Below are 24,734 nucleotides of genomic sequence, written 5' to 3'. Positions count from 1 at the left end.
GGTTTTTGGCCCGGGCACTGGAGGATCCCTGAACCGCGGGAGAGTGGCTGAAGCTGGTGGGTGTTTTGTAATACACAGAGGAGTACGGTAGGCAATCGTCAGCTTCACACACGGTCTTTTTATTTTGCAGGTGAGTCTTTTCCAGTGTCCTTCTTGGTCAGTTCGTCTTTTCCTCCTCCCGGTGGGCAGGCCGTTAACCGTCTTCTGAGAAGACGCGGGCGGAACCCTCCCACCGGGCCCGCAGGTAGAGCCCCCAAACAGCACGGGCTCAGGTACCCGCTAAACGTGCGAGGGAACCCCGGCGTGCTGGCCAATGGCAGCGAGCCTTACTGGGCGGGTAGCCAGCTGTCCCCGCGGCCAATAGGCGTGAGACTTCTTGTTTCCCGGCAGAGCGGGGTCCCGGCACCACGGCGCTCGGGTTTTGTTTGGGTCCTGGGTGGAGGGCCCGGGTGCCGGGGCCCAGGTGGCGCCTCGCTAGCGGGAGAGGGAGCGGGATCACCGGCCCGGAGAGAGGTGAGGGGCTCTGCGTGGAGTGCGGGCCCCGGCCCCGCCCCCTTCTCAGCCCCTGGCGGTCCGGAGCCCCTCTGGAATCCCACCCCGCCCCGCCCCTAGCCCGGGGTGCCCCCGGCCGCACCCCACTCCTGTGGCCTCCTCTCTTACCCGCTACGCCCTGCCTTCCTACCCTCCCGCGAGTGTGAGTCCGCCCAGAACCATCCCAAGCCAACAAACCCCACCCTGGCCGGGACAATCTCGGTCCTCGTGTGAGGGTCCTTCAGAGCTGTGGGTCGAGAAGCCATCCCCCTGTCCCCAAGTAGGTCTCTATCGGCCACATTTTTTTTAGGGATGCTCAGAACACCCATTAGTAACCCACAACTACCAAGGTAGCTTTTTCAGGGGCCTCACTGCTCACAGGACTGGGGGTGAGGGGGTGGAATAGACCCGTACCGTAGCTGGGTTTGAGCTGCAGTCTCCAGGTGAGCAGGTGGCTTCTGCCCAGTTTCCTTTGGCTTGGCAAAGGCCACACGTCTAGTTTTCCTCCCTGATAGGCACGGGGTAGTAACAAAAAAGTAAGAACCAGCCCTTCCAGGGCTCAGGGGAGCAACAGAAAACTGCCTGGTCAGTACTTGTGAGGACAGAGGAGTGGAGAGAGGAAGCTGCCCGTCCAAAGTTAGAAACGTGGTTCTCTCCACTCTGCTCTTCTCCAGAGTGGGGAGCCCGTCTAGGAACCAGAGATCCAGAATGGCCCATCTCTCAAGATGGCCACATGTGGTGGTGGGTGTATCTTGGCTAGATTTGGGCAATCTGACCTCTCTAGCATCTCTAATCTTTGGGCTGCAAAGAAACTTAAGAGTCTGGTGTTTCTCAGCATACTTTAGCCACTGAGTATTTCATTTTGGAATAGCCAAGCTGTGGTAAAATGGGGTCCTTTGAGGTCAGTTATAACCCTTAGTGTGGGGACAGAATACTGCTTATTCTTGGCCTTTGCTGGAAGCCCACTTCTACCTTTTTTTAAGGCGGAGAGAGACTCTTGTTTCTTAGGGCACTCCCTAAGAGCAGCTCTCATTCACCCAGAGATACTCAAAGAACGTGTTTTCATTTTTCTTCCCTCTCCTCCCTACCCCACCATTTTTCCCCAGCTCTCAGGGCCTGAGTGGGGCAGGAGGATGCTTTCCCAGCCGCACCATGGAGCTGCGCTGTGGGGGATTGCTGTTCAGTTCTCGCTTTGATTCAGGGAACCTAGCCCACGTGGAGAAGGTGGAATCTGTGTCTAGTGATGGGGAGGGAGTAGCGGGTGGTGCCTCAGCCTCCACCAGCAGCATTGCCTCTTCCCCTGACTATGAGTTCAACGTGTGGACTCGACCAGACTGTGCTGAAACAGAATTCGAGAATGGGAACAGGTAAGAGGAGAGTAATGGAGGGTAGAAGAAGGAAGAGAGGCTGGCCCCGCACCCCTGCTTCAGTTAGCCCTTTGACTGAGAGTTCGTGCCAGCACACTACCCTTCCCCTCCCACTCCCCCTTCCTCTCCCTCTCTCCCTCCCTCTCTCCCTACCAAGTAGCCCTTTCCCAGTTTGGCTTGCTCCAGCCCTCCCACCTCGCTCCTCTCCAACCCTCCCCTGTAGAATGACCTGTCTCTCCTACTCTGGCCCTCAGGTCATGGTTCTACTTCAGTGTCCGGGGAGGAACTCCAGGGAAACTCATCAAGATCAACGTCATGAACATGAACAAGCAAAGCAAGCTGTATTCCCAGGGCATGGCCCCCTTTGTGCGCACACTGCCCACCCGGCCACGCTGGGAACGCATTCGAGACCGGCCCACCTTTGAGGTAAGTTCTCCATGAGGAGGATAGACAGACTTGGGTGCTAAAAGCAGATGAGGGAAAGGAAAGAGGAGTCCCTTCGATACAGCGTGCTGGGCAGGCGGGACACCAGGTTTTGGTACCAGCGTCCCTCTGGCGCCAGCTGGAGTCCAAGATAAGCCCCTGCCTCGGGAAGCCTAGAAGGATCTGGCTGTCACGTGGAGTTTCAGAGGGAGGGACGTTGGTAAAAGTGATGAGCGTGTGAGGTCAGTTCCTGGTGACCCCAGCAGGATCTTAGTTCTGACACCGATGGCATGTTGCCCCTCCCTCTTCCTCCTCTGCTCCTCAGATGACAGAGACGCAGTTTGTGTTATCCTTTGTTCACCGTTTCGTGGAAAGCCGTGGGGCCACCACCTTCTTCGCCTTCTGCTACCCCTTCTCCTACAGTGACTGCCAGGATTTGCTGAACCAGCTGGACCAGCGCTTTCTGGAGAACCACCCTACCCATAGCAGGTGCCAGCCGCATTCTTACTCCTGTCATGCCGTCCTGGACCACACGGCACCTCTGCTACTCCTGGAACTTGCCCTAAGAGCCCTGAAACAAAACCTCATCTGTTCTTTTCTCTGTACAGAATGTGGGATTTGGGGTATCTTTGACAGATGTTTCTGTGTGACCTTGATCTTGGCATTACCACCGCTCCACTCCACTTATCCAGCTGCCTACTTCAACCCTCTTAGTATCCCAGCTCCCATCAGTTACCCAGAATTTAGCCAGCACTGCCATTGCTCAGCACACATTTGTTTTTCTCCTGCCCCAGCAGAGGCCAACTCTCTGTGTCTATGCAAAGTAGTCTATCCTAGGGCACCATAAACTGGGGAGAAAAACAATAAGTTTATCCTGTCCTGTTCCCTGCATTCCGGCAATGTAGACCCACCCACATCCTCAGCCTCATTTAAAACTGTGAGAGACTGTAAAGCCCCAAAGGTTAGGGTGAAGTACCAGATCGTACAAATCCTGGGCTCATGACAAGGCCCACCTGTTGGTAGGACTTCAGGGACTTCTCCTGGCTTAATGACTTTTACCTTTACAGCCCCCTGGATACCATCTATTACCACCGGGAGACCCTTTGCTATTCTCTGGATGGACTTCGTGTAGATCTGCTAACGATCAGTTCCTGCCATGGGCTTCGAGAAGATCGAGAGCCCCGCCTAGAGCAGCTATTTCCTGATGCCAGCACACCCCGACCATTCCGTTTCACAGGCAAGAGGGTGAGTAGAAATAGCATAAAGGTAGTACCTTGGCCTTTGCCCAGCTCCAGGCACTGCTGGTAGCTTAAGGCCATGTTATTCCTCAGCCCCGTGGACACTGCCTCAGCCTGCATTCTGAGGCAAGTGTGACAGCTCCTACTCCATTTGCAGACTCAGCCAGCTGGAAATCCAGTGGCTGTTTCCACCTCATCCCACCACCATCCCCACATGGTTACCGTGGAATATAGAGCAACTGACCTAATAACTGCTCTCCTCTCCACCTCAGATATTCTTCTTAAGCAGTAGGGTACACCCTGGGGAGACTCCATCTAGCTTTGTCTTCAATGGCTTTCTGGACTTCATCCTTCGACCTGACGATCCTCGGGCCCAAACCCTACGTCGCCTCTTTGTCTTTAAGCTGATTCCCATGTTAAACCCCGATGGCGTAGTCCGGGGCCACTACCGGTAAGAAGCGTCCCCAGCCCGCCTGGATTGTTCCCAGTCCCCTCACGCCCTGCATCTCAGTGGAAGACTGTCAGCCTCTCATCTAACGTCTGTGTTCCCAGTCCTCTTGCACCCTAACGAGGGCAAGTTCATGTGATCCTCCAGTGACCTGAGAAGGAATATGATCCCATCTAGTGGCACTCTCTAGAAGGAGAAGAGCCAGAATCCCCGCAGGTCCAGCTGAGCGGAGGGCGCTGTCTTTTAGGTTTCTATGGGATGGGTGACAGCTGACCACGGAGAGGGCCTGGCCTCAATTCTTTCTTTCCTAATGCACCCTCAGCCTCTCGTGTCACAAGTCAAGTCTTGTTTTCATCTACTCTAGTGTCTCCTTCGCTGGTCCAGCCCTCTAGACCCTGCTTTGGTCCTTGTTTCCCTACAGCACAGACTCGCGTGGAGTGAATCTGAACCGTCAGTACCTGAAGCCTGATGCAGTCCTGCACCCGGCCGTCTACGGGGCTAAAGCTGTGCTTCTCTACCACCACGTGCACTCCCGTCTGAACTCCCAGAGTCCCTCTGAGCACCAGCACAGTCCCCATCTCCCTCCTGATGCTCCCCTTTCCGACCTTGAGAAAGCCAACAATCTCCGAAATGAAGCTCGCCGTGGGCACTCGTCTGACGGGGAGAACCCTGAGGCCTGGACACAGACCGAGCCAGCAGAGCCGAAGCGCCACAGCGTGTGGATTATGCCACAACAGTCCACTGAGGCTGAGCATCCAGACCCCGACACCATCCCCCCCAAAGAGAGTGGTGTTGCTTACTACGTGGACCTGCATGGACATGCCTCCAAAAGGGGCTGCTTCATGTATGGAAACAGCTTTAGTGACGAGAACACCCAGGTAGGAATCCACAGGTGGTCATGTGAGTGTGGGACATGTTGCAGGCTAGGAAATAAAGGTCAGGCCACAAACGGAGGGAAGGGGGCCTTCTGGCAGGAAGGCCTGGGGCTGCAAGAGGTACAATATCCTGAGCGAGCTCCAGAGAGCCAAGAAGGGGCAGCACTGGGCCCCTCAAGTCTCAGTCATTACGTCATGACCTCTGAAAGAGGGTCAAGCTTTCGGCATCCTAGTCTGTTCTAGGGTTTGGGAAACCAGGGGAGGAGGAGAATTTTGCATTATTGGAGAGAAGAAGGGCTTAAAAAGAGGTAGAATCGTACCTTTCCAACACCTAGAAATATTGTCAAACATTCAGTGAGAATTTACGAACACTGACTACTGCTGATGGTTCTGAAGGTGTCTGCTGTGTTTAAGGCACGTGGCCGCATGCTTGGCATCTCTTCCTTGTCCCCATCCCTTCTTTCTCTGTCTCTCCTTCTGAGTTGCCTTTTTCCTCGCCCAAACAGGTGGAAAATATGCTGTATCCAAAGCTCATCTCCTTGAACTCAGCCCACTTTGACTTCCAGGGCTGCAATTTCTCAGAGAAGAACATGTATGCCCGAGACCGCAGAGATGGCCAGTCTAAAGAGGGAAGCGGCCGGGTTGCAATCTACAAAGCCTCAGGGATAATCCACAGGTTGGGTGGAAATTGAGATACAGTTTGTGAAATAGCTTCCCAAAGAAAACAATACCTAGTCGAGGGCGTTCAAGGGGCAGGGATAGCCGAAGTCTTCTCAAAGGACAGATTCACAATTAGTGTTATTGTCTTTAGTCTGGGACACTAAAGGTCCCTTTTGGGGACCTTCTTAGGTATATGATAAAGTGCCAAGGTCAATTGCTAGTTGCTAGGGATTAGCACTTTCTATTTGTGTATATTTTTTCCCAAATGATTATCTCATAGACCACCTAGTCTGTCCCCCCGTGGTTCTGTCCAGATTCTGTCTGATAAATGTCTCTGTGTCTTAGCTACACACTTGAATGCAACTACAACACTGGACGCTCAGTAAACAGCATCCCTGCCGCCTGCCATGACAACGGACGTGCCAGCCCCCCTCCCCCGCCGGCCTTCCCCTCCAGATACACTGTGGAACAGTTTGAGCAGGTATGCATGCAGGGGATGAGTGGGGAAAAGGGAAACCGCAAAGTCTGGAAAGGCCTTCACTCTTGCTACCTGACTCTAAGGTCCTCTGAGGAGAGCCGCACCACTGTCGCTGTCTCATCTCTCAACCACTGTGGTTGTCTTCCTCGGTTAATAGGCGCAGGCCTCTGACTGTAAGAGTACTGAGAGGATGAGTGGGCACTATTCTGACCTCCCCCCAACCCCACCATAGCGAATCCCCGAGCACATCCGGGTCAGATTCTTCACCTCTGAGCTTGTCTTCCTCCTTCTATTGCATTTGTTCACTACTGACCTAAAAGTACCCCCTCTGCAGAGGTACCTGATGATCCTGGTGTCCTAGGGCACACAAGAGGAGTAGAAAGAGCTGTGGGTTATAGAAAAGATCCCAATGCCTTCTCCTGCTGGGAGAACTCCTGCCTGGTGCCAGCCAGAAAGCCCACCTGCCCCTGCTCATAATGGATGGGGGCCCCAGATGGGCAACAGTTTAGGGAATAGCTCTAAATCCACTTGCGATAAACAGCCTGAGCACTAAAGTTGGGATCCTCATCGAGCAAATGTGAGGCCAGCCTCTCCTTCCCTTCCCCTGTGCTGTGCACCCCAAACCAACACAGCACCCTAGGTTGGAAGACCAAGACACTGAGCCAAACCAGACTCTTCCCACAGGTGGGACGAGCTATGGCCATTGCAGCTCTGGACATGGCAGAATGCAATCCGTGGCCCCGAATTGTGCTGTCAGAGCATAGCAGCCTCACGAACCTCCGGGCCTGGATGCTAAAACACGTGCGCAGCAGTCGAGGCCTGAGCACTACTGTGAACACGGGTGTCAACAAGAAGAGAGGCTCTCGAACTCCACCCAAAAGTAACAAGTAAGACCAGCAGGGTGGAAGGGAGAAAGGCTGTGATAGTGGAACAGGGCTCTAGAGCGAGGAGTTCCAAGGAATTTGTGTGATTCCCAACTTCCAAAAGGACCACGTGGTGAATATTTCCAGGGGAAACTTAAATTAGTAAGATCAGTGCATTTTTTGGAGAATGGCATCCTCTTCCCTTTTACCTGGAGCTGCATACTTCCCAGATATCTGAAAAGCAGGCTAGGGGATTCCCTGCTCCAGAGCCCTGCACAAAATCAAATACAATTAGGGTGCGGGTGGGGGCAAGTCTCAGCTTCCAGTGGTTGTGAATGACTGAGGGGTCCAAGGGCAGCACCAAGGCATTAAAGGGGAATTCGCTGGGAGTTAAAGCTGCCCAGGGACAGCCCTTATGGCTCTTAGCGTATTGTCTGCAGGAGCATGTTGTGTGAACAAGGGCTCCCAGGCATCCTGAGATGCCCCAGGTTAGGGACCTTATCCATGGACGTAAATCCCTCCCTGCTCCCTTGGAATGAGTCCCTGTGCCTTTTCACTCCAGAGGTGATGCTTTACTGAGCATCAGACCATGGGGAAAGACTTGCAACAACCTCCCTGGCCCAGGGTTAACTGGCATCTGCTTCTTTGCAGTGGACTGCCTGTTTCCTGCTCTGAAAATACCTTGAGCTGCGTGCGAAGTTTTAGCACTGGCACAAGTGCTGGTGGTAGCAGCAGCAGTCAACAAAATTCTCCACAGATGAAGAACTCCCTCAGCTTTCCTTTTCATGGCAGTCGGCCTGCAGGGCTGCCAGGCCTGGGCTCTAGCACCCAAAAGGTCAGCCACCGGGTGCTGGGCCCCGTCAGAGGTAAGCTAGTCTGGGAGCCCCTGCAACAGGTGTTCAGTTGTTTGGGGCATTGCTGGGGGAAGTGAGAGCTTGAAGATACACACTTGGCCTGGGACCGAGGGGTGAATCAATAAAATTAGTATATAGCAGAATCTACAGCCTCTTCTGCGACCTTGGTGTTCCCCGCGGCACGAGCTCCAGACGGTACCGTGTATGGCATAGGCGGGAGTCCGCGGTATCTGGGTTTCAGCAACTGCTGGGAGGCAGGAAAGTTTCCAAGGAAGAAACACTGGCTAGAGCAGGTTCACACTGAGACATGGAGCCTCCACGTCAAGGACAGGGTCGGTCTTGTTGGGAGCAACATAAGGAGATGTCCTCACAATCCAAATCGCAGCACCATACAAAGATGGAGAATCCTATCCAGGGTCTCTATGGGCTGAAATTGTTCCTGGCTTCAGAGCCTGTTCAGAAAGTGTTATCAGAAGGATGCCAGCTCTTCCAAAGAAAAATGGAACAACTACAGACAGCTCCTGTTCTAGGCTTACAAAGCAATAGTCTAGCCCCTTCCAGCAGTGGTCACAAGTGCTCAACTGTGCCCTTGGGTTTGGCCAAGGAGACCCTGCTTGATACAAGACAAGAGATTCTGGGTCACAGTGTATCCCCAAAACAGGTGGGCCTTTAGGGAAAAAGAAGAGGAAGGGACTCCAGAGCCGTTCCTCGGGAGTGACCCGGACTGTAGCAGGGAGACAGTTGCCGGGCCACTTCTGGAAATAACACTAAATCAAAAATCAACATTGTATGTGGCTTCTGGGCTACAGCAATCTTGCCAGAGTATGGAGGCTTAAATGCTAGAACTAAGCTTTGCTGGTCTTCAAGCTGCACTCATCCTTGTTAGCACTTCCCTGCTACTCAGCTTGCAACAAAGCTTTCGGTGCAGAGCAGAAACATGCACTGGGGTCAGTGGCTGTGGAAATCTGACTACTAGTTAGAGCAGCCACAGGAGAGAGAGCAGCGGGCCTTACCAGCTTTGACCAGTAAGATGTTCTACCCCTGAGAAGCTCCATAGTTACCTCTGCTTATGTTCCAAGCCCCACTCTTAAGAGAGTCTGTCTTCATTGGGAAAGGACACTTGCACACTGTTTGATAGAAGGAGAGTATTAAAGCAATAATAATGCCTTATATTTAAATAGCATTAAACAGTGAACAAAAAAAAAACAGTATCGCATATTTATTTAATTTAATCCTCACAAAGACCCTGTGGGATAGGTGGTTATTTCCACTTTTCTGAAGAGGAGACTGAGGGTGTTTAAGGGTAACTTGTCCAAGATTGTGCAGCTATTAAGTGGCAGTTATTCAAACTTAGTCTTTTCGTGTTCCAGTATGCTTGAGTTTCCCATCTTAAATCTGTATATTTTTTCTTCTTTTAATTTTTCCTTTTAACTCATAGAAGGAATATTGGCACCATAAATTCTCCTTCCCTGACTACAAAAGGGTAATAGTAAAGAGCCTTTTCTAGGTCCTCACTGGAGGATTCTAGGCAGTTTTTAGTCAGTATTTTATTAACATCTTCCCTGCCCTCCCCCACCCCCCGCCAAATGCAGAGTGTTGTATTAAGCTCCTTGAGTGAGAGACATGTATTCTGTTTCTTTGTTACTTCCCCCAAATAACTAATAGAAAATAGGCATAGTCAGTACAAAGTAATTCCTGGTTGACTGACTTGAAACTTTACGGGGAACACAGGGCAGTAAACACAACGTAAAAGCACACACTCATTATAAACATACAGGGAACGTGGGGAGCCACTGTTGTAGATAAGCACAAGAGTAACCACCCAAAGAATGATCATTGAGAAATGGTTTTGAAGAATGGGTGGTGGTGTATGGTTTTAACAAAAACATTGCAGCGATGACAGTGATAGCCAGGACCAGAGCTGCCGCGTAGAGAGGACCACAAGCAGGCACACTGGCTGGTTCGAGGGGCCAAGCCCTTCCCGTGGAAATCAGCAAGACAGGTGGGTGGAAGGGGCCGAAATGTCTTGAAAACAAAGATGATGCGTTAACGAGACATGGCAACGACTGTGTTTCTGAGAATGATGGGAACAAAAGATTTGTTTAAGAGAGCTATCTGTGAACTGTTCGTTTATATATAAATCAAGCAGGGACAGGGAGGCGGGATCCTTGCAGTAGTTTATACATGAGATAACTAGTGCCTATACCAGGGTCTGTGAATGTACATACTAGAAATAGAAGTGGCAGGCTTCAGTGGTGGTGGAAGAGAGACTAAGAGAGCTTCATGGCTACAAGCTAAAGGAAAATGTCATGATGACAGTAAGACACTGTTGGAAGAAAAGTGCTGAGTTTATCTACTTTAGACGTGCTTGGATGTCATGGGCTAGCTATATGGAGGTGACCTACAGGCAGAGAAAGGGCCAAACTGTAGAAAAGATGACATCAGGGTTGGATCTAAGAGTCATCCACGTACAGGTGAAACCAAGTGAGAAGCCATGTTCCCCCAGGTAAATGAACTTAGAAGCAGAAAGAGAGCTGGTCTGAGTACCAAGACACCCTAGGGACTTGCATAAATATTTGTAAGAACTAAGAAACTATGTCTCTAAAGTCAAGGGGTCAAGAAGGTTCCTAATAACACCAAACAGGAATACTGTAAGGAGTTGAAAGATCAGATCTGGCAATCTTGACTCCTGTTCTCCTGAGCATTTGCTGGTGCTACAGTTTTACCACTTCATCTCAAAGTCCCTGATAAGACTCCAGGATGGGAGACTGGCCCTGGCTTGGGATAGGGACTTGTGATGCAGCTGTGGTATGTGGACATGGCATCTTCAGCTAACCCTTAGAAAAACTTCCTTATTTTGTTCGTGTGATTTATCCTATGCTGTAGCTTTGTGACATTTCCTGGTTCCACACATCTGGCCCCTGGGCCTTTGCCACATCTGGGCATACTTTGTCTTCCGAGATAGGAAGAACACAACCCTCATATCTCTAACTATAAAAGCAGCTATAAATACACTTTCCAAATCCCAAAACTGGGATTGCGTTGACAAGGTTTTTTTTTTTTTTGACTTACCAACTTATTTATAAGAAAATTCCCACTAATGTATAAAAATTTTATCACATTTAACCGTACGTTTAATTGACTATCCTTTATTGGCCAGAACAGAACATGAGATTGGGCTACCCAGAAAATTTCAGAAAAGATCTAGGTAGCGCAGCCAGAAGCTTAAGTTAGAAGTTCAGGGAACTAGTCTGGCAGGGTCTGTCCTCGGAGGCTGGGGGTGACATTTTAGAAGCCAAAAAGTAGCCAACTTGGGGTGAGCAGGAATGTTGCTGGGGCAGGAGGCTGGAAGAGCCTGAGTAAGCCTTGCCTCCCAGCGCCCCTGACCATAGTGCCAGGATCTTCCTTACCTCGTTCTCCCCCTGCTGCAAAATAGGTCCCGAGAACCGCCTTCCCAGACCCGTGGTCACGTCCCTGACCGCGGGGCTCAGAAGCGCAGCCGGCACTATCCGCAGCTGCCACCGAGGAGCAGGAGGGAGAGCTCACTGGGGAACAGCTAAAGTAACAGCTAAAGTGTGCGATTTCCTGGTGCAAAAGCAGATGCAGACAGCTCAGAGGAGGACCTGCTGGGGAGAGGGTGGATAGTAAACGAGCTCCTCCTTCTCTTGGCTATGTATTGATGAAAACAGGGCTCGGACTAGAGTGAAGCCAGTGAGGTGCCTAGGACACACGATTTAAGAAGGCACTCGCTCTCAGGGTCAGGCAAGGGCCTCCTTAAACTGTGCACTCTAGGCGCCTCACTCGCCTCATACTAGTCCTGGCCCTGGATTCAAGCAAGTCTCACTCAATAACTTAAACTTATTCCCTAGCCCTCCACCCTACCCAGCGGGATACTGGTGTAAAAGACAAGGGACTTAAGTGTAAAGCGGGGAGCCTTCAGCCATCAGCCTGCCATGGCCACTCTAGTCCCCCCCCCAGCTCTGGCACTTAAAGCTGAGGTTACCAGAATTCTCTCCTGGCCTCTGTGATGCCTTGTCTCAGCTGACCAGTAGCTTCTGATAGAGCAGCTAAAGGCCAATGGTGAGTGGAGGCTCCTTTGAGAAGTGAGTCAAAGGACACAGGAAGAGTGCCTCCAGCACCATCACCACTTTCACTTTTTCCCCTGCAAACAAAAGTTTTGTGTTAGAGTAAAACTTATTTGATGGCAGGAAATGTCTCCTAACACATCTATTTATTCCCTTAGCACCTAGCACCAGGCCTGGCACTTATTAAATGATCTGCAAATATTTGTTGAACAAATAAAAGGCAAGAAGTTGAAGCTGAATGAAGGCTTGTCTCGCCTGTCCACCCCACACAGGGCACAAATCAGGTCTGCGATCATCCTAGGGATCCATTGAGATCTGGGGTGCTACCTGTAGGGACAGTTCTAAAGATGTTTTGGAGGGATGATGCACGACCTAGGCACAGATTACACAACTGCTCCTCAAAATTGTGAGCCCTTAGAATATCCATTCTGACTCATACATGGTGAGGTCATTCTGGCTCTATGTCTCAGGCCTCTGCCCCAGGACTGTCCTGCCTCTCCCAAATGGAACCTAGCGGCTGATTATCATAAAACACCATCTCACAACCTCTAGATGCAGAGCTGTTCACATTATCACTTGCATTCAGCCTTAAGGCACTGTTTCTCTAGCTCAGAACCAAGAAAGAAGAGAGTTGGGGCTCCTCCCTTTAATTCTTGTCACAGTGGAGACTGGGTAGGCCTGGATTATACCAGGGCCCAGAAGCCAAAACATGAGAAACTGGGCTGTGTGCTCACGCTGCCAAATTCACAGGCAGCCCCCGAACCTTAAGACAGTCTTTTAAGTGATGACGTGTTACCTTTAAATGCCTTCTACTTTCCAGATCAGGCCTCTCTCCTAAACTAGAACTGGTCTCCTACCCTGAAACTCTCCTTAGGGGCAGGATTCCTGAGTTGTATCCTTAATATCTTTCCCTTGATCCTTACATTTCACACTGGCATTTTTTATATCATTTGCCTGTTTTGCTTTGTATCTTCTTAAGTGCCACTCAGTTCCTTACTAGAACCTACAAATGTCCCAGAGGCCTTCACTCAATTTCTAGACTGCTCTCTTATCCTTCCTTGGGGTGGGGTGAGGCTTCATTCCTTAACATGGTTTCAACATCCTTCTGTGTATAGATATTTCTCAGATCATCTATTTCCTGCTATTTCCCCCTCTGTCATTAAAGTTCATTATTTCTGCCTACTGTGCACTATCACTTGACATCATCTTGTCATCCCTGTTTGAACCAAAGAATTACCCAGGTCTAGGCTCTATCTACAGTGTCTCGTAAGTCATTGGTGGTGGGTAATGTTTCGAGTTATGTGACTGTGGCCATGAGTCTCTGACTTCGGTTGTTTTGTTGACATCGCTGTGCCAACTCTTACTAGCCCCCTAAGGTCTGGTTGTTTTTGGCTCCTGTGTGTGGTCTTAGACTCTAATTGGTACCCAGCATCTTGGCAAACTCCTCAAAGCTAGAGTAGCTTCCATCCTGAGATCTCTCCCTTTCTTCTCGTCCTTATTCATACAAGTATCAGTTTTTTAAAATTTGATTTGGGACCTTCCAGAAGTAGCCTTGTCACTGCTAGTGTAGCTAGACAAGGTAAAGTTACTGTCACCTACTTCCTACTTTAGAGCCTTTTCACATGTAACACATGTTGCTTTGTTAGAAGTCAACTGGCATCGTGGAACCACCATCGAATTCAGCTCCACAAAGGTTAATAGCTCATTCCGTTTGAGAGCATTTGGTACCTGCTCTCCCCCTGTGATAAGGAAGGACCTGCCAAGCCTGAGAATCTCCCTACCTCACCATCTACCCCACTGGGACCCCACCTTTCAGAATCTGTAGTAGTGAGGCTGTAGCTACAAAGAAGGGACCAAGAGAGCTGCCCCACAGAGTATAACCATATGCCCTTAGACAGGGATTGTTGAGCCAGCTTACGGTCTACAGTGGGTGTCTGCTATCCGGGTAAACAAAATGTTTATTAAGGTCTCTGGTTTTCCAGGCAGTACTTCACAGGCACTGGGATGTACAGTATTGGAAAAGACAAGGTCCCTACCCTCAAGAGACTCAAGTTCCAATTAGAATATTAGCTACCATTTATTGAGCACTTACTATGCGCCAGGCAGTATTAAGTACTTTACATGTACTAATATTTAGTTAAGGAGACAGAAACCATAAACAATTACTAGCCAAGTGAACAAAGGACAATGAAAGAAAAGAGAAGAATTAGTTCTACTGTTAATGGTCAGCGAGGCTTCACAGAGGTGACATTCGAGATGGGACATATAAGATGTCCAAAGTTTCACTAGAAGAGGAAACAGACTTTGCAGAGGAACCACATAGCTAGTAGCCCTAGAGGCTATAGCAGAGGGTGTGAAGGATCAAGTCAGCATCCTACTAAGGATGTGTAGACTGGACCCACAGTGGGCGGGGCTCTGAATGCCATGTTAAAAAGTTGAGACTTTATCCTTTAAAAGACCTTCAGTATCTCCCCCTTGCCTGAGCCAAAATGACTTTTGATCAGGTCTGTATTTTAGAAGAATAATTTCTGGCACCTGTGTGAAGGATGGATTGTAAAAGGGAAGAGACTCAAGCTGGGGAGGCCAGTGGGGAATTTTTTTCAAAAGCCTGGATGAGAGATAAAGACCTGTATCTGGATGCTGGCAATGGCAAGGGTGAATAAAGGAGGAAATCAAGTGAAGGCAGAGGGAGAATTGTCCAGATTTGGGTTAAACACAAATCTAAATGTGAGGGAGGAGTCGAAAGATGAAACAAGGTTTCTAGCAGATTTTTCACCAAGATAGGGAGAACAAAAGGAAGGAGGGGAGAAAATGAGTTTTGTTTGGGTCATGAGAGATTGCCAGGTAGGAACGATCAGTAGACAATTAGAACTGCAGTTCAGGAAAAAAAGGGCAAGAGGGAGACTTCGGAGTTTTGAGTACGTAGAGCAGGAGAGAACCAAGGATAAAATGGTGGGGGACACTGACATTTAGGGGCAGGACAAGTAGTTGAAAAGGGGCAGTTAGTGGGAAGAGGAGAACCTAGGAAAGCCAAGCTCAATAACTTCTTTGCCAGAAGAATGAACTGGTGGGTGAGCAGGCTAGCTCCAAAGAGGTGAAGTAGGATGAGGGCTGGATGAAAACTGGAGAGCTGGAATAAATTTTTAGTTCTTTCTACCCATCTTAGACTTACTTCAGAAGAGGGATGCTGGTGTGATGACAAGCTTGAAAACAGGCATCTGCTGACAAGGGAAAGCCAATGGGGCGGGGGAGTGACAATGCCTCACTTATTTGCCCTTTTATCTGCTTTTGTCCCTTCTACTCAGAGCCCCGAAGCCAGGACAGAAGACGGCGGCAGCAGCCACTGACCCATCGCCCTACTTCAAGCAGCCCGGCCCCGTCCCCAACTCCTGTTAGTTCTAACACAGCCTCTTTACACATGGGCTCCTGCCTACTGCCCAACTCACTCAGCATATCAGGTCTGTACCCACTGCCACTGAAATCTGGGTTGGCCAACCTCCTTCCTTCCCTACCTTCCAGGGCATAGGCCAGACTCCTGACTAGGCTTGAACAAGTCCCTCTGGCTCTGCTGCCACGTGACCTGGACCTCATTCCTGACTTGATGTAATATAGGCCACTCCAGACCAGGGGCATCAGTTATCCTCCTGGATTATCCTAAATCCCTAACATCAATGCCCTTGTACAGGAAGCTGGAGTTTAGTGAACATCTTTGTGTAATAAAATAACAGTTACCACTTATTGAGCGTTTACTATGTGGCAGGCACTGCTCTAAGCACATTATCTCATTTAATCCTTACTTTTACAGTTGAGGAACCTGAGGACTTTTCCTACCTGCTGTTTATTCAAGCTCCCTGACTCCAGGAGCTGGGCAACTTAGACAAAACTGAAGAATGAAAAAAGCATAGGCCTTTCACCTGTCATCACCGCAAATGTTATGTGACCATATCATCCACATAGAGCCTAGACCGTCTGTCTGCTCTCCTTTTAAGTTACAGACCCAGCCGTGTAAAGGACTGGACGGGAACGATTTCTAAGACTCCAGCCTAACATCTTCTACCTCCCTCAGAGCCCACTACTCCCAACCTGTTAACTCTCTTCAGTGGGTAGCCCTGAATCCACCAGTCTTGGGTACTGCCGACTTGATCCTTAAATGCTCACACATATGACTGGGATAACTCTAAGGTCTATAAATTCAGAGTCGTTCAGCTTGAGTGGGTTCTGATTCAAGCTCCAAGTTACTGATCTACCCCCCGGACCAGACTAGAGCATGCCGTGCTTCTGAACCAGGGGCGATTTTGCCAGGCAGTGGACATTTGTGTGACAGGAGAGATTTTTGGTTGTTACAGTGGGGAGGAGGCAGGGGAAGAAATGCCATCTGCTGAGTAGAGGCCAGAGATGCTGCTAAACATCCTGAAATACACAAGGCAGCCGCCCACAACAAAGACTTATCCAGCCCAAAATGTCAATACTGCCAATATTGAGAAACCCTGATCTAAAGGAAGTTACCTCTTCTCCATGGCCCCATCCTGATATGTTTCCTTTGTTCCCTAGGGAGCAGCTGCTCATTCCTATCCTCAGGGGACAAACCAGAGGCTGTCATGGTGATTGGGAAAGGTCTGCTAAGGGCTGGACCTCGGATCCCCTGTATCAGGACCCGACTACAGGTAACATTTTTGGGTCTTCCCCAGTCCCCAGCATAACAACTCTGGCAGAGCCCAGCAAGGCGCTGTTCACCTGGGTAGTGGGAGGGAAAACGCCCAGCACTGCTTTACACCCTCTCCCCACAACCATAGCAGAGAGCTGCTCTGATGCCTGAGTGCCTGTCTGTCCAGTGCTGCACCCCCGTCCCCTTCAGCCAGGTCTCTTGCTTGCTTCCAATCCCAGTATCCCTGCCAGACGTACCCTAACCTCAGCCTGCTAGCTTTGGCTTTGCCTGCCCCTGCCCTTAGCTTCTCCTCTCTTTCTGCCCAGACCTGCCCGAGGAGAGTTCCCGCCAGGAGGGGTCCCGGATTCCCCAGGTAACACATCTGGTTGCTGCTCCTAGGAACAGCTGTACCACCAACTCTGATTCAGTCCACATCCCCATACTAGGTTGACTGAAGTTGGGTATAGGCAGAAGCTGACTGGATGGGTGAAGCTTAAGCTGCTCTGGCAGGGGCTGAGGCAGTGAAGGCTCTGAGGTAGACCTACTAATCCTCCAACATCTTTCTACACCGTGCTTCTCTACTCAGCCAGATCTTGACCGTGGTATAACCATGAAGGTTAAATGCTGGACCCTTTTGACTCCCCTAGTTAAGTAAAGCTTGGAATGTATAGTCGTAGACTGAACCCAAGAGTTTTCTAGCTATCATCCTGCCCTACCTTCTCAGCTAGGAACAGTGCCCAGGAACTCAAGGCCCCGGTACCCGTGTTGACACCTATATTACACTCATACGCGTGGATACTACAAGGAAACCTAGAAGCAAAAAAGTTCATGGAAGAATCCAGCCTCATAGCCTACCCCCTATCCACACAGGCTAGGCCCAGGTTGGGCCGGGGCTCACCGCCGACTCGCAGAGGGATGAGAGGCTCTTCGGGCCCCACGTCCCCTATCCCCCGGACCAGGGAGAGCAGTGAGCCAGAGCCGGGACCCTGCTCCGTACCACGGTGAGCACCAGGGTCCAACTCTTCACCCCACCTCTCACTTCTATCCCCTTATTCCCATTTCTGCCATTCAGGATCATTTTCTTCCTTCCCTTCTCCCTTTGACCCCCGAAAGACTAAACGTACCTTCATTAAGAACCTAGTCCCTGACTTTTTTCCCATCATGCTGTCAGTCTTCACTCCAACAGACAAGAGAACAACTTCTAGTTAGGCCTAAGGAGCAGGCTGGTCAGACCACTCCTATCAGACCACTGTGCAGTGCTCAACCTGCCTGTCCTCACCCACCTTGCCTCTCTCATCTCCCAGCCCCTGGCTGAAAGACCAGAAGAAGGGCGGAGTTTTCACAACCCTGACTCCTCTCTCTTCTCTGTTGCAGGCTGCCTCAGGCTGGGCCCCCGCGGCCCCGCTCTGCCCCTGCCTTTTCTCCTATTTCCCGTAGTCTGTCTGACTCCCAGTCCCGGATTTGTTACAGTGGGGGGCCCTTGGGCCAAACTGAGGTTTGTTTTGTCCCTAAATCTCCTCCACTCACTGTTTCTCCCCGGGTCTGATGCCTTGACCTTCTTGCCCAGCACATGACCCCGAGATGGGGAACACAGTGAGAAATGTGCTAGTCGCCTTTCTCAGCTCCTGATTCCCTGTGACAATTATAACTCCTTGGAACGCCAGCCACACTATTCTGAGACATTGCAGAGCATCACCTTGAGACAGGACAAAGCAGGGACCTGCCACCCCTTCCCTCCCTCCCTCCACAGCACACGATTTTGGGACCACAAAAAAAATCTATATTTTTATATTGGGGGGAGGGAGTAGAAAAGAAAGTAGCCCTATGCTGGGCCCTATTCAGTGGCAGCTTCTTGTTCCATAAGGTTAAGGAAGACTTTGAGGAAATAAAAGTTGTTTGGAAAAATCCAGGTGTAGTTGCTTTGTATGTTGTGATGGGTAGAAGGGATGAAGTGAAGTGTGAAGGCCCCTCACACCCTCCATCTTGCCTCAGACTATGTCCTGGAACCCTAGAAAAGAGGGGGAAAGACCTGAGGTAAGGAAAATGCTGCAGCTTTCCTCTGGGGCAATCCTTCAGCAATCAGCTCCCATCCAGCCTGTCCCCCCTGACAATTCTCGCCCACACTTACGGGTTGGTTCACAAGACGTTCATACAACACACACCCCCCATCCCATTCTTCTCTATGGCTTGGGTCTACACTAGCCAACCCCTAAATCAGTGCCCTGTGCCCCTGAAATAGAATCCTCTATCTTTCCAACCCCTCACAAAAAAAAATTATGCCTAAATAAAAGCCTAAACAACCTTGGAAAAGTGAGTACTATTTAAGTGAAGAGCCTAAATCCTCTTACTTGGACGGCATCCTCAGTACCTTTATTCCTTCGGGTGTCAGTACCTCCTTGTACCCGTACTATCAACTTGGGCATCTGGGGACCACATGAAGATGGGGACTGAGGGAGTTACGGGAACCCACCCCGTTCTAGCAGGGAGCAGTTTAAGGGGGAAGGGGGCAGGGCACTCGCTGCTCTGTGCGGATAAAGGGGCCCAGTTCTGGACAGTATCATGCTTGGCCCAACACTTTCTGATTTGAAGTTTCGAACCCTTCAGGCCCTGGCGCGGCCCCGCCACTCACTCTCCGGGGCTGGGCGCTACAGCCCCGGACCGTTACCTGGGGCGGAGAAAGCGCCACTTTCATTCCTGCTTCTTGGGATTGTTGACGGCCACGTAGTGATAGAGAACGACAAGCAGGAAGAGCGACACGCCCAGCATGTTGGCGAAGATGGCGAGCTGCACGTCCGTGATCATGCTGCGGAGAAGAGGAGGGACTGAGCCTCGGACCGGCGCACTCCTCGCCCAGACCAGGACCCGTCCTCGCCCCACTGGCCCAGCCACCGTCGATGGGCCGTGGACCGCGCCTGCGTGCCTCTCACCTGATCAGCAGGGCTCGGCTCCGACACGGTCTGCGGACTAGCTCGAGGTAGGAGACCTGGGCCGGAAGTTCGCTGCTCCAGTTCAGTCCCAAAACAGCCACTTCCGGCCGTCAGGCTCGGCCGGTAAGGGCTCCCTAGCCCCCGCGTCTCGCCTGCTCCCGCGGCGCACTCGCGAGGGGCGGGGTCTTGGGCGGGGCTGAAGAGGGGCCGGCCGCCGTAGGGGGCGGGCTGGCTGCAGACGCTCGCTTCGGACGCGGCACGGCGCAACTGGGCGCTGTTGGCGTGGTCCGGGACGCGGTTAGCGGCGCTGGGGCCGCCTCTTTGGAGCCGAGGAGTGGGCTAGAGCGAGGGTGCGGCGCCGGGACCGAGCGGGAGGCTCGGCCTGACCCTAGACTCCGGCACCCCTGTCAGTCGCGGGCCCCCGTGCTGCTGCCCACTTTTCGCTTCCTGGCCCGGCCAGGTGCTTCCTTTGCGCCCTGCCCTCAGGGTCCCCTCCCGGGTCCGGGCGGCGGGGAGAGGGGTGAGAGGCGGTGCAGAATGAGGACAGGGCTGGGGCGGCCGGCTAACTCTCCTCGGCGCCAGCCTTTCTGCCGCACATCCGCCAAATAGAACGATCCTGCCTGTGATCTGACCAGTGCCTCCCTTCCGGACTCCCTCCCTCCATCCCACTCTCAGAGGTGGGCGTCGGAAATAGGGCGGACCCTCCCGGAATCAAAACCCAAACCGTGGGACTTGAGCCAAGTGCGAAATCACCCCCCCGGATGTGAGGGAGGGGGAAAAGGAGGAAGGGCTGGGACCAGCAAGAGGGGTCCTGTGGGTAATAAGCAGAGTGGGCCACCGAGGAGAAAAAAGAAAAGATGACTGTGGGTAGATGTCCGAGGGTCTCTGGTGAGGGGAGAGGCAGCCTGGGGCTCTACAACCCTCTGCCCAGCCAAAACCTACTCCCCCCCACCTCCTTGCTTTCCCTCAGCTTCACCATAAAAGGGAACGGCACTGAGCCAGGCTGGGGCCAGGGGCTGGGCTGTTTCTCTGGAGCTGTCAGGGGTAATGGAAGCCAGTTGCTTTGCGGTAGAGGGGGGCCAGGGCTCAGGGGACGCCTCTGCTTCTCTGAGCCAAAGAAAACTACAGGAGCTTCTATGGGGCTGGAACAGCTGGGTAAGGGGACCGACTCGCTGCCTGTGTGCACGGTGAGCTAAGGGTGCACTAGCCTGGAGTGGGCTTCCCTGGCCTGGGACCATCAGCAGTTTGTCCTCCATGCACCAGCCCAATGACTCCTAAGCTTGGTCTCAGCCTTTAGCAGTCTGTAGTTCCCTGGCCTCCCCTCTCATCACCCAGCCCCCACCCAGTATTTCCCAGAAGTTTTCTGTTTAGAATCCCAAGCCCATGTTGCCTCCACATAACGGTGAAATCCCAGCCGTGTACTCGCTCATGTGTCCCCTCAGTGAGCAGTCTGTCCCCAGCTCTACTCTGGGAGAATGAGGGTCTAGGTCTTAAAGGATTACACACATTATGCTTTGCATCTCCTGGAAATTTGAAGCAGATCCAAGTGCAACCAAACTTTTAGATCTGTTGAAACACAACTAGATCCTGGAAAGTAGACTTTCTAGACTGCAGATGACATAAGAGAAGGCCTTGGAAGTGCTTCAGCTTTCCAAGGCTGTCCAGAAACCAGCTGACCCGGGTGCAAAGTAAACTAGACTCTCAGAGCTGAAGGGGGCCTTCAAGGTCATTTTATGAAGAAGGAAACTGAGGCCCAGAAGGTAATTGACTTGACCAAGGTTCTACAAATGGTTAGAGACAGTGTCACCTGATCCTCCTTCCTCTGTTGCATACTCTGTGTCAGACTGTGGACTCAATAGGTTGTCCTAGGGTCAGGGGCAAGCGGAAAAGGATTTGTTTTAGAACCATCCAGAAATGTCCTTCACCTCCCAGAACATCCTGTGCCTAGGTCAGCGAGTCTTTATCAGCCTTGAATGGGTCATTTGGCCTAGTGCCTGGAGGAACATTTTAAACAAGTTAAAAATGGTCTCCAGGACTAAACTAGACTCAGCTAAGAGCTAACAACTCCTGAAAAAAGCTTGGGTGGAAAAGTATGTGGGAAGTGAGACAGGTGAAGCCTTATCCTGGGGGAAGTAGGAGAGAGAGGATTAGGGGGCATGTGGGGCGGGGGGAAATGTGTGGAGCTTAACCTCTGTGATCAGTGGGACAATTTCAAGCAGAAGACATAGGATTAGGCTCAGGAGTGAAAAAGCAACAAGACCTGGAAAAGGGGCACTGGGCCCTGCGTCCAGGGAGGTTGGCTCCTAAAGTATTGTACCTGTGGGAAGGGTTGGAAGGAAAAAGAAAATGTGTGCATTTGTGCAGGAGTGGACTTTTGCTCAAGAGTCCCCACAAGCTGGAATTCCCATCTGGGTTGGCATGACCCAAGGCCCGGTTGATATTATTCCCCCCTTTTTCCTCCCACTATTCAGTCTTCTGACAGAGGGTGGTAGGCATAAAATGCTCCTTTCTGCTGGGGCCCCTATCTCTCTGGCCCCAGGCACAGGAGCTCATTGCTCAGTCAGTGATGGTTGACTGAATGAGTTAGTTGCCTGGTATAGCCAAGGTTTCCCATTGGCACTAGACCCATGGAAATCTGTCTTGGAGAGATTATAAAATAGATCTTGTCCTAGTGCCCCAGGGACTCTTAGCCTTTTTTGGTCTCAGGAGTTCTCTTCTGGTCTCTCTGGAAATTTGTGGCTGCCTATCAATACCACCGCCACCACCGCATTCCCTCTAACCTTAGTCTCCACTGCAGGCTGCTCGCCCAGCACCTCAGGCCTCCCCAGTGAACCCACTGATTTCTTTGAGATCTCTAAACATTCATGTCAGGCCCTAGGTCTTGGCTCCTAATTACAGGACTAAATGAAATGCAACCTACTGCCATTATATTTCAAAAGCAACATTTTTGCCTTGACACACTTAAAATACAACAGATTTTGTAACTTAAGGGGGCAGGCAAAGGAACGGGTGACAACTGGGTAGTCACAAGATGGCTGGGATGACTTTTCAAGTTGCCAGAAGCTCCTGAACGGAGAAGACGGGGAAGAGCAGAGAAAGCAAACCAACAGCAGCAGCCAGGGCCACCTGGAGGGGAAGTGAGTTAGCTTCCTGCCAGGGCCAGGGCCAGGGCCTAGGCTGCTGCCTTCCACTGACAGCGACTTCGAAATCAGGACCTTCCAGGACCAATTCCTTCACGTCTCCCTAGGTGCCGATCCCCTCACCTCTAAGGAACAGCCACAAATTTCCATTTCTGTTGGTTCCAGTGTTTACTTTCACCATCCTGTCTTTTCACCAACATTTCTCCCAGTCATCAGGATCATATTCTGCGCCATAGGACCTCAGAGGCAGATCACTCAGATTCACATTGAAGATTTGGTGGCATCCATTCTTATAGTTTCCAACTATTGCCCTGCAAATGGTTCCCAGAATCGAGACCCACACTGCTAACCATCTCCTTTGGACGTTTATTTCCATTGAGATGTGTTATTCTCATCTTAAACTCAGGATGCCCAAACGAGGGTCATCTTTCTTTCCTTCAAACCTGCTCCCCTTCTCGATTTACTCATCCTGGCTCAAACCCTGGAAGCTTCTGTGGTGTCCCCCTTCATCTGGTCCGTCATTACCCAGGCAGTCACCAAGCAGTCACAGCCTTCTCTTCCAAGTCCGCATCACTTGGCAATGTAGAATTTGGAAGGGACCTGAGATGACAGAAAGATAGCAGACCTCCGGTGGAGTCAGGGGGTTTGCTCAAAGTGATAACACTATTTAGAGGAGGAGCTGGAACCAGCATCCTTGTGCCCTAACACCCTGCCCATTGCTCTTGCCAAGAATATCTTCTTTCTGCATGTGTATCGACCCCCTACTCAAAAACTTGTAACCCAAGCTGTTAACCAGTCATCTGAACCTCTCCCTGATTTTTCCACAATGGACCTCTCTGACTTTCTGACACAAAGAAGAGCTAACATTTACCACATGCCAGACACTACTCTAAATGCTTCACATGGATTAACTTAATCCACACGAAACTAGGAAGGAGGGGACTATGATTATTCCCATGTTACAGATGAGGAAACTGAGACAGACCACTTTCACCAACCTGAAATCTCTTCCCCCACCTTGTCTCTGTTCTTCACTCCCCCCCCCCCAACATTTATCAGATTCTCTTTCTTCCAACAGCTCTTCTCTGACTCCCCGCAGCAGCCAGCTATCTTTCCCCTCCTCTTACCCGGAGCACAGCATCCGTCTGGCCTTCTGTCTGTCCTGCCCTGTGTTCGTTCTCTGTCAGGAGCTTGTGTCCTGTTCCCCAGCAGGACCAGCTGCTCCTTACTGAGTTCTACACGTGCCTTTGCTACCCAGGCACCTCCGCAGCGCCCACACACCGGGCTCTCACCTCCTTTCTGTCTAGTACTGCTGCCTCGCTCTCCCAAGCGGCCCACCACGCAGGGAGACCTGTACAGAACACAACGCTGGGGGCCAGATGGTGAGGGGGGCCGGCCGACAGATTCTGACAGAGCCTACCGGGCAGGCTGGTGGTTGAGTCAACTTCCTTACCTGCCTCAGAGGCTATCAGACTTGGCTTCACTCTAGGGAGTGACTTCCTTCAGGCTAAATAGATAGGGCGCAACTCACCTCCCTCCTTCCCTCCCCTCCCCGACTCAGGCTGACCTTCTCCAAGACAAGTCTGAGACCCATGTTCACCTGGCCTTTTGAGAATGAAAGTCTTTCTCCTCTTGCCCATGTCCTCTCCATACTTGACAGAAGGCTACTCCCCATTTCCAGATTCCTTTCTTCTTCTGGCTTCTCTGAATTTCTTGCCTGCCTCAGTGGAGTCCTTCTCCTTTTCCTCCCTGGCCCAGTAGCCCTCGCTCTTCTCCTCCTTTTTCCTCCCAAGCCACTGACCTGGGTACTGTTTAAATTCTAATCTGAGCCCTGCTCTTGACTTGCTGTGTTACCTTGGACAAGTTACTTTGCCACTCTGGGCCTCAATTTTCACATCTATGAAAGGAGGCAGCTGGACTAGATGGTGAGTGACTGTCCTGCTGAGCCCTGCGAGTTCTTCCTTCCTTTTACAGCTCTCCTTTCCACCTCTCCCCTCTGGGCTCCTCTCTCAGGTCTTCTGTCCCAGGGTAGGCCTGCCCTGGCCCCAGGAGAGCTGTGGCTCCAGCTCCCGTTCCCTGTCTAAGCGACCAGCCCTGGGCCTCCTCCCCAGCTCTGGCCCCAGCTCCGCTCCATGTGGCCCGTCTGAGAGGCTGGCCCCAAGCCCGGCGGCAACTCCACATTTCTCTGTTTTTCCTTTTT

The 24,734-nt window shown here is 51.3% G+C and overlaps 2 protein-coding genes across 4 annotated transcripts; one reads left to right on the top strand and one right to left on the bottom strand.

Moving 5' to 3' along the window:
- The first annotated feature begins 390 nt into the window (after positions 1-390).
- AGBL5 (AGBL carboxypeptidase 5) lies at positions 391-18,372 on the top strand. 3 transcript variants are annotated; one of them, XM_059893399.1, is made up of 15 exons: positions 391-513; positions 1,638-1,898; positions 2,153-2,324; positions 2,647-2,810; positions 3,389-3,566; positions 3,832-4,010; positions 4,429-4,885; positions 5,449-5,558; positions 5,888-6,023; positions 6,705-6,907; positions 7,535-7,749; positions 15,128-15,280; positions 16,374-16,486; positions 17,338-17,468; positions 17,842-18,372. In XM_059893399.1, the coding sequence occupies exons 2-15, from the start codon at positions 1,684-1,686 to the stop codon at positions 18,011-18,013; spliced, it is 2,598 nt and encodes an 865-aa protein (XP_059749382.1). In that variant the 5' UTR covers positions 391-513; positions 1,638-1,683; the 3' UTR covers positions 18,014-18,372. The 3 variants fall into 3 exon arrangements, with proteins under 3 accessions (XP_059749382.1, XP_059749381.1, XP_059749383.1); XM_059893398.1 differs by having other exon boundaries at positions 5,389-5,558; XM_059893400.1 differs by lacking the exon at positions 17,842-18,372 and adding an exon at positions 16,794-16,840 and having other exon boundaries at positions 5,389-5,558; positions 17,338-17,471.
- On the bottom strand, positions 18,225-19,503 carry OST4 (oligosaccharyltransferase complex subunit 4, non-catalytic). Its single transcript, XM_059893401.1, has 3 exons — positions 19,395-19,503; positions 19,133-19,270; positions 18,225-18,475 (listed from the first exon to the last, which is right to left on the bottom strand). Exon 2 carries the CDS (start codon positions 19,267-19,269, stop codon positions 19,156-19,158), a length of 114 nt encoding a protein of 37 aa, XP_059749384.1. The 5' UTR covers position 19,270; positions 19,395-19,503; the 3' UTR covers positions 18,225-18,475; positions 19,133-19,155.
- Between the last annotated feature and the right edge of the window lie 5,231 nt (positions 19,504-24,734).

Source organism: Balaenoptera ricei, chromosome 13 (genome assembly GCF_028023285.1).
Source record: "Balaenoptera ricei isolate mBalRic1 chromosome 13, mBalRic1.hap2, whole genome shotgun sequence".
Taxonomy (NCBI): Eukaryota; Metazoa; Chordata; class Mammalia; order Artiodactyla; family Balaenopteridae; genus Balaenoptera; species Balaenoptera ricei.
The sequence above is the reverse complement of the archived record's forward strand: the minus strand, read 5'-3'. Positions and strand labels throughout refer to the sequence as shown.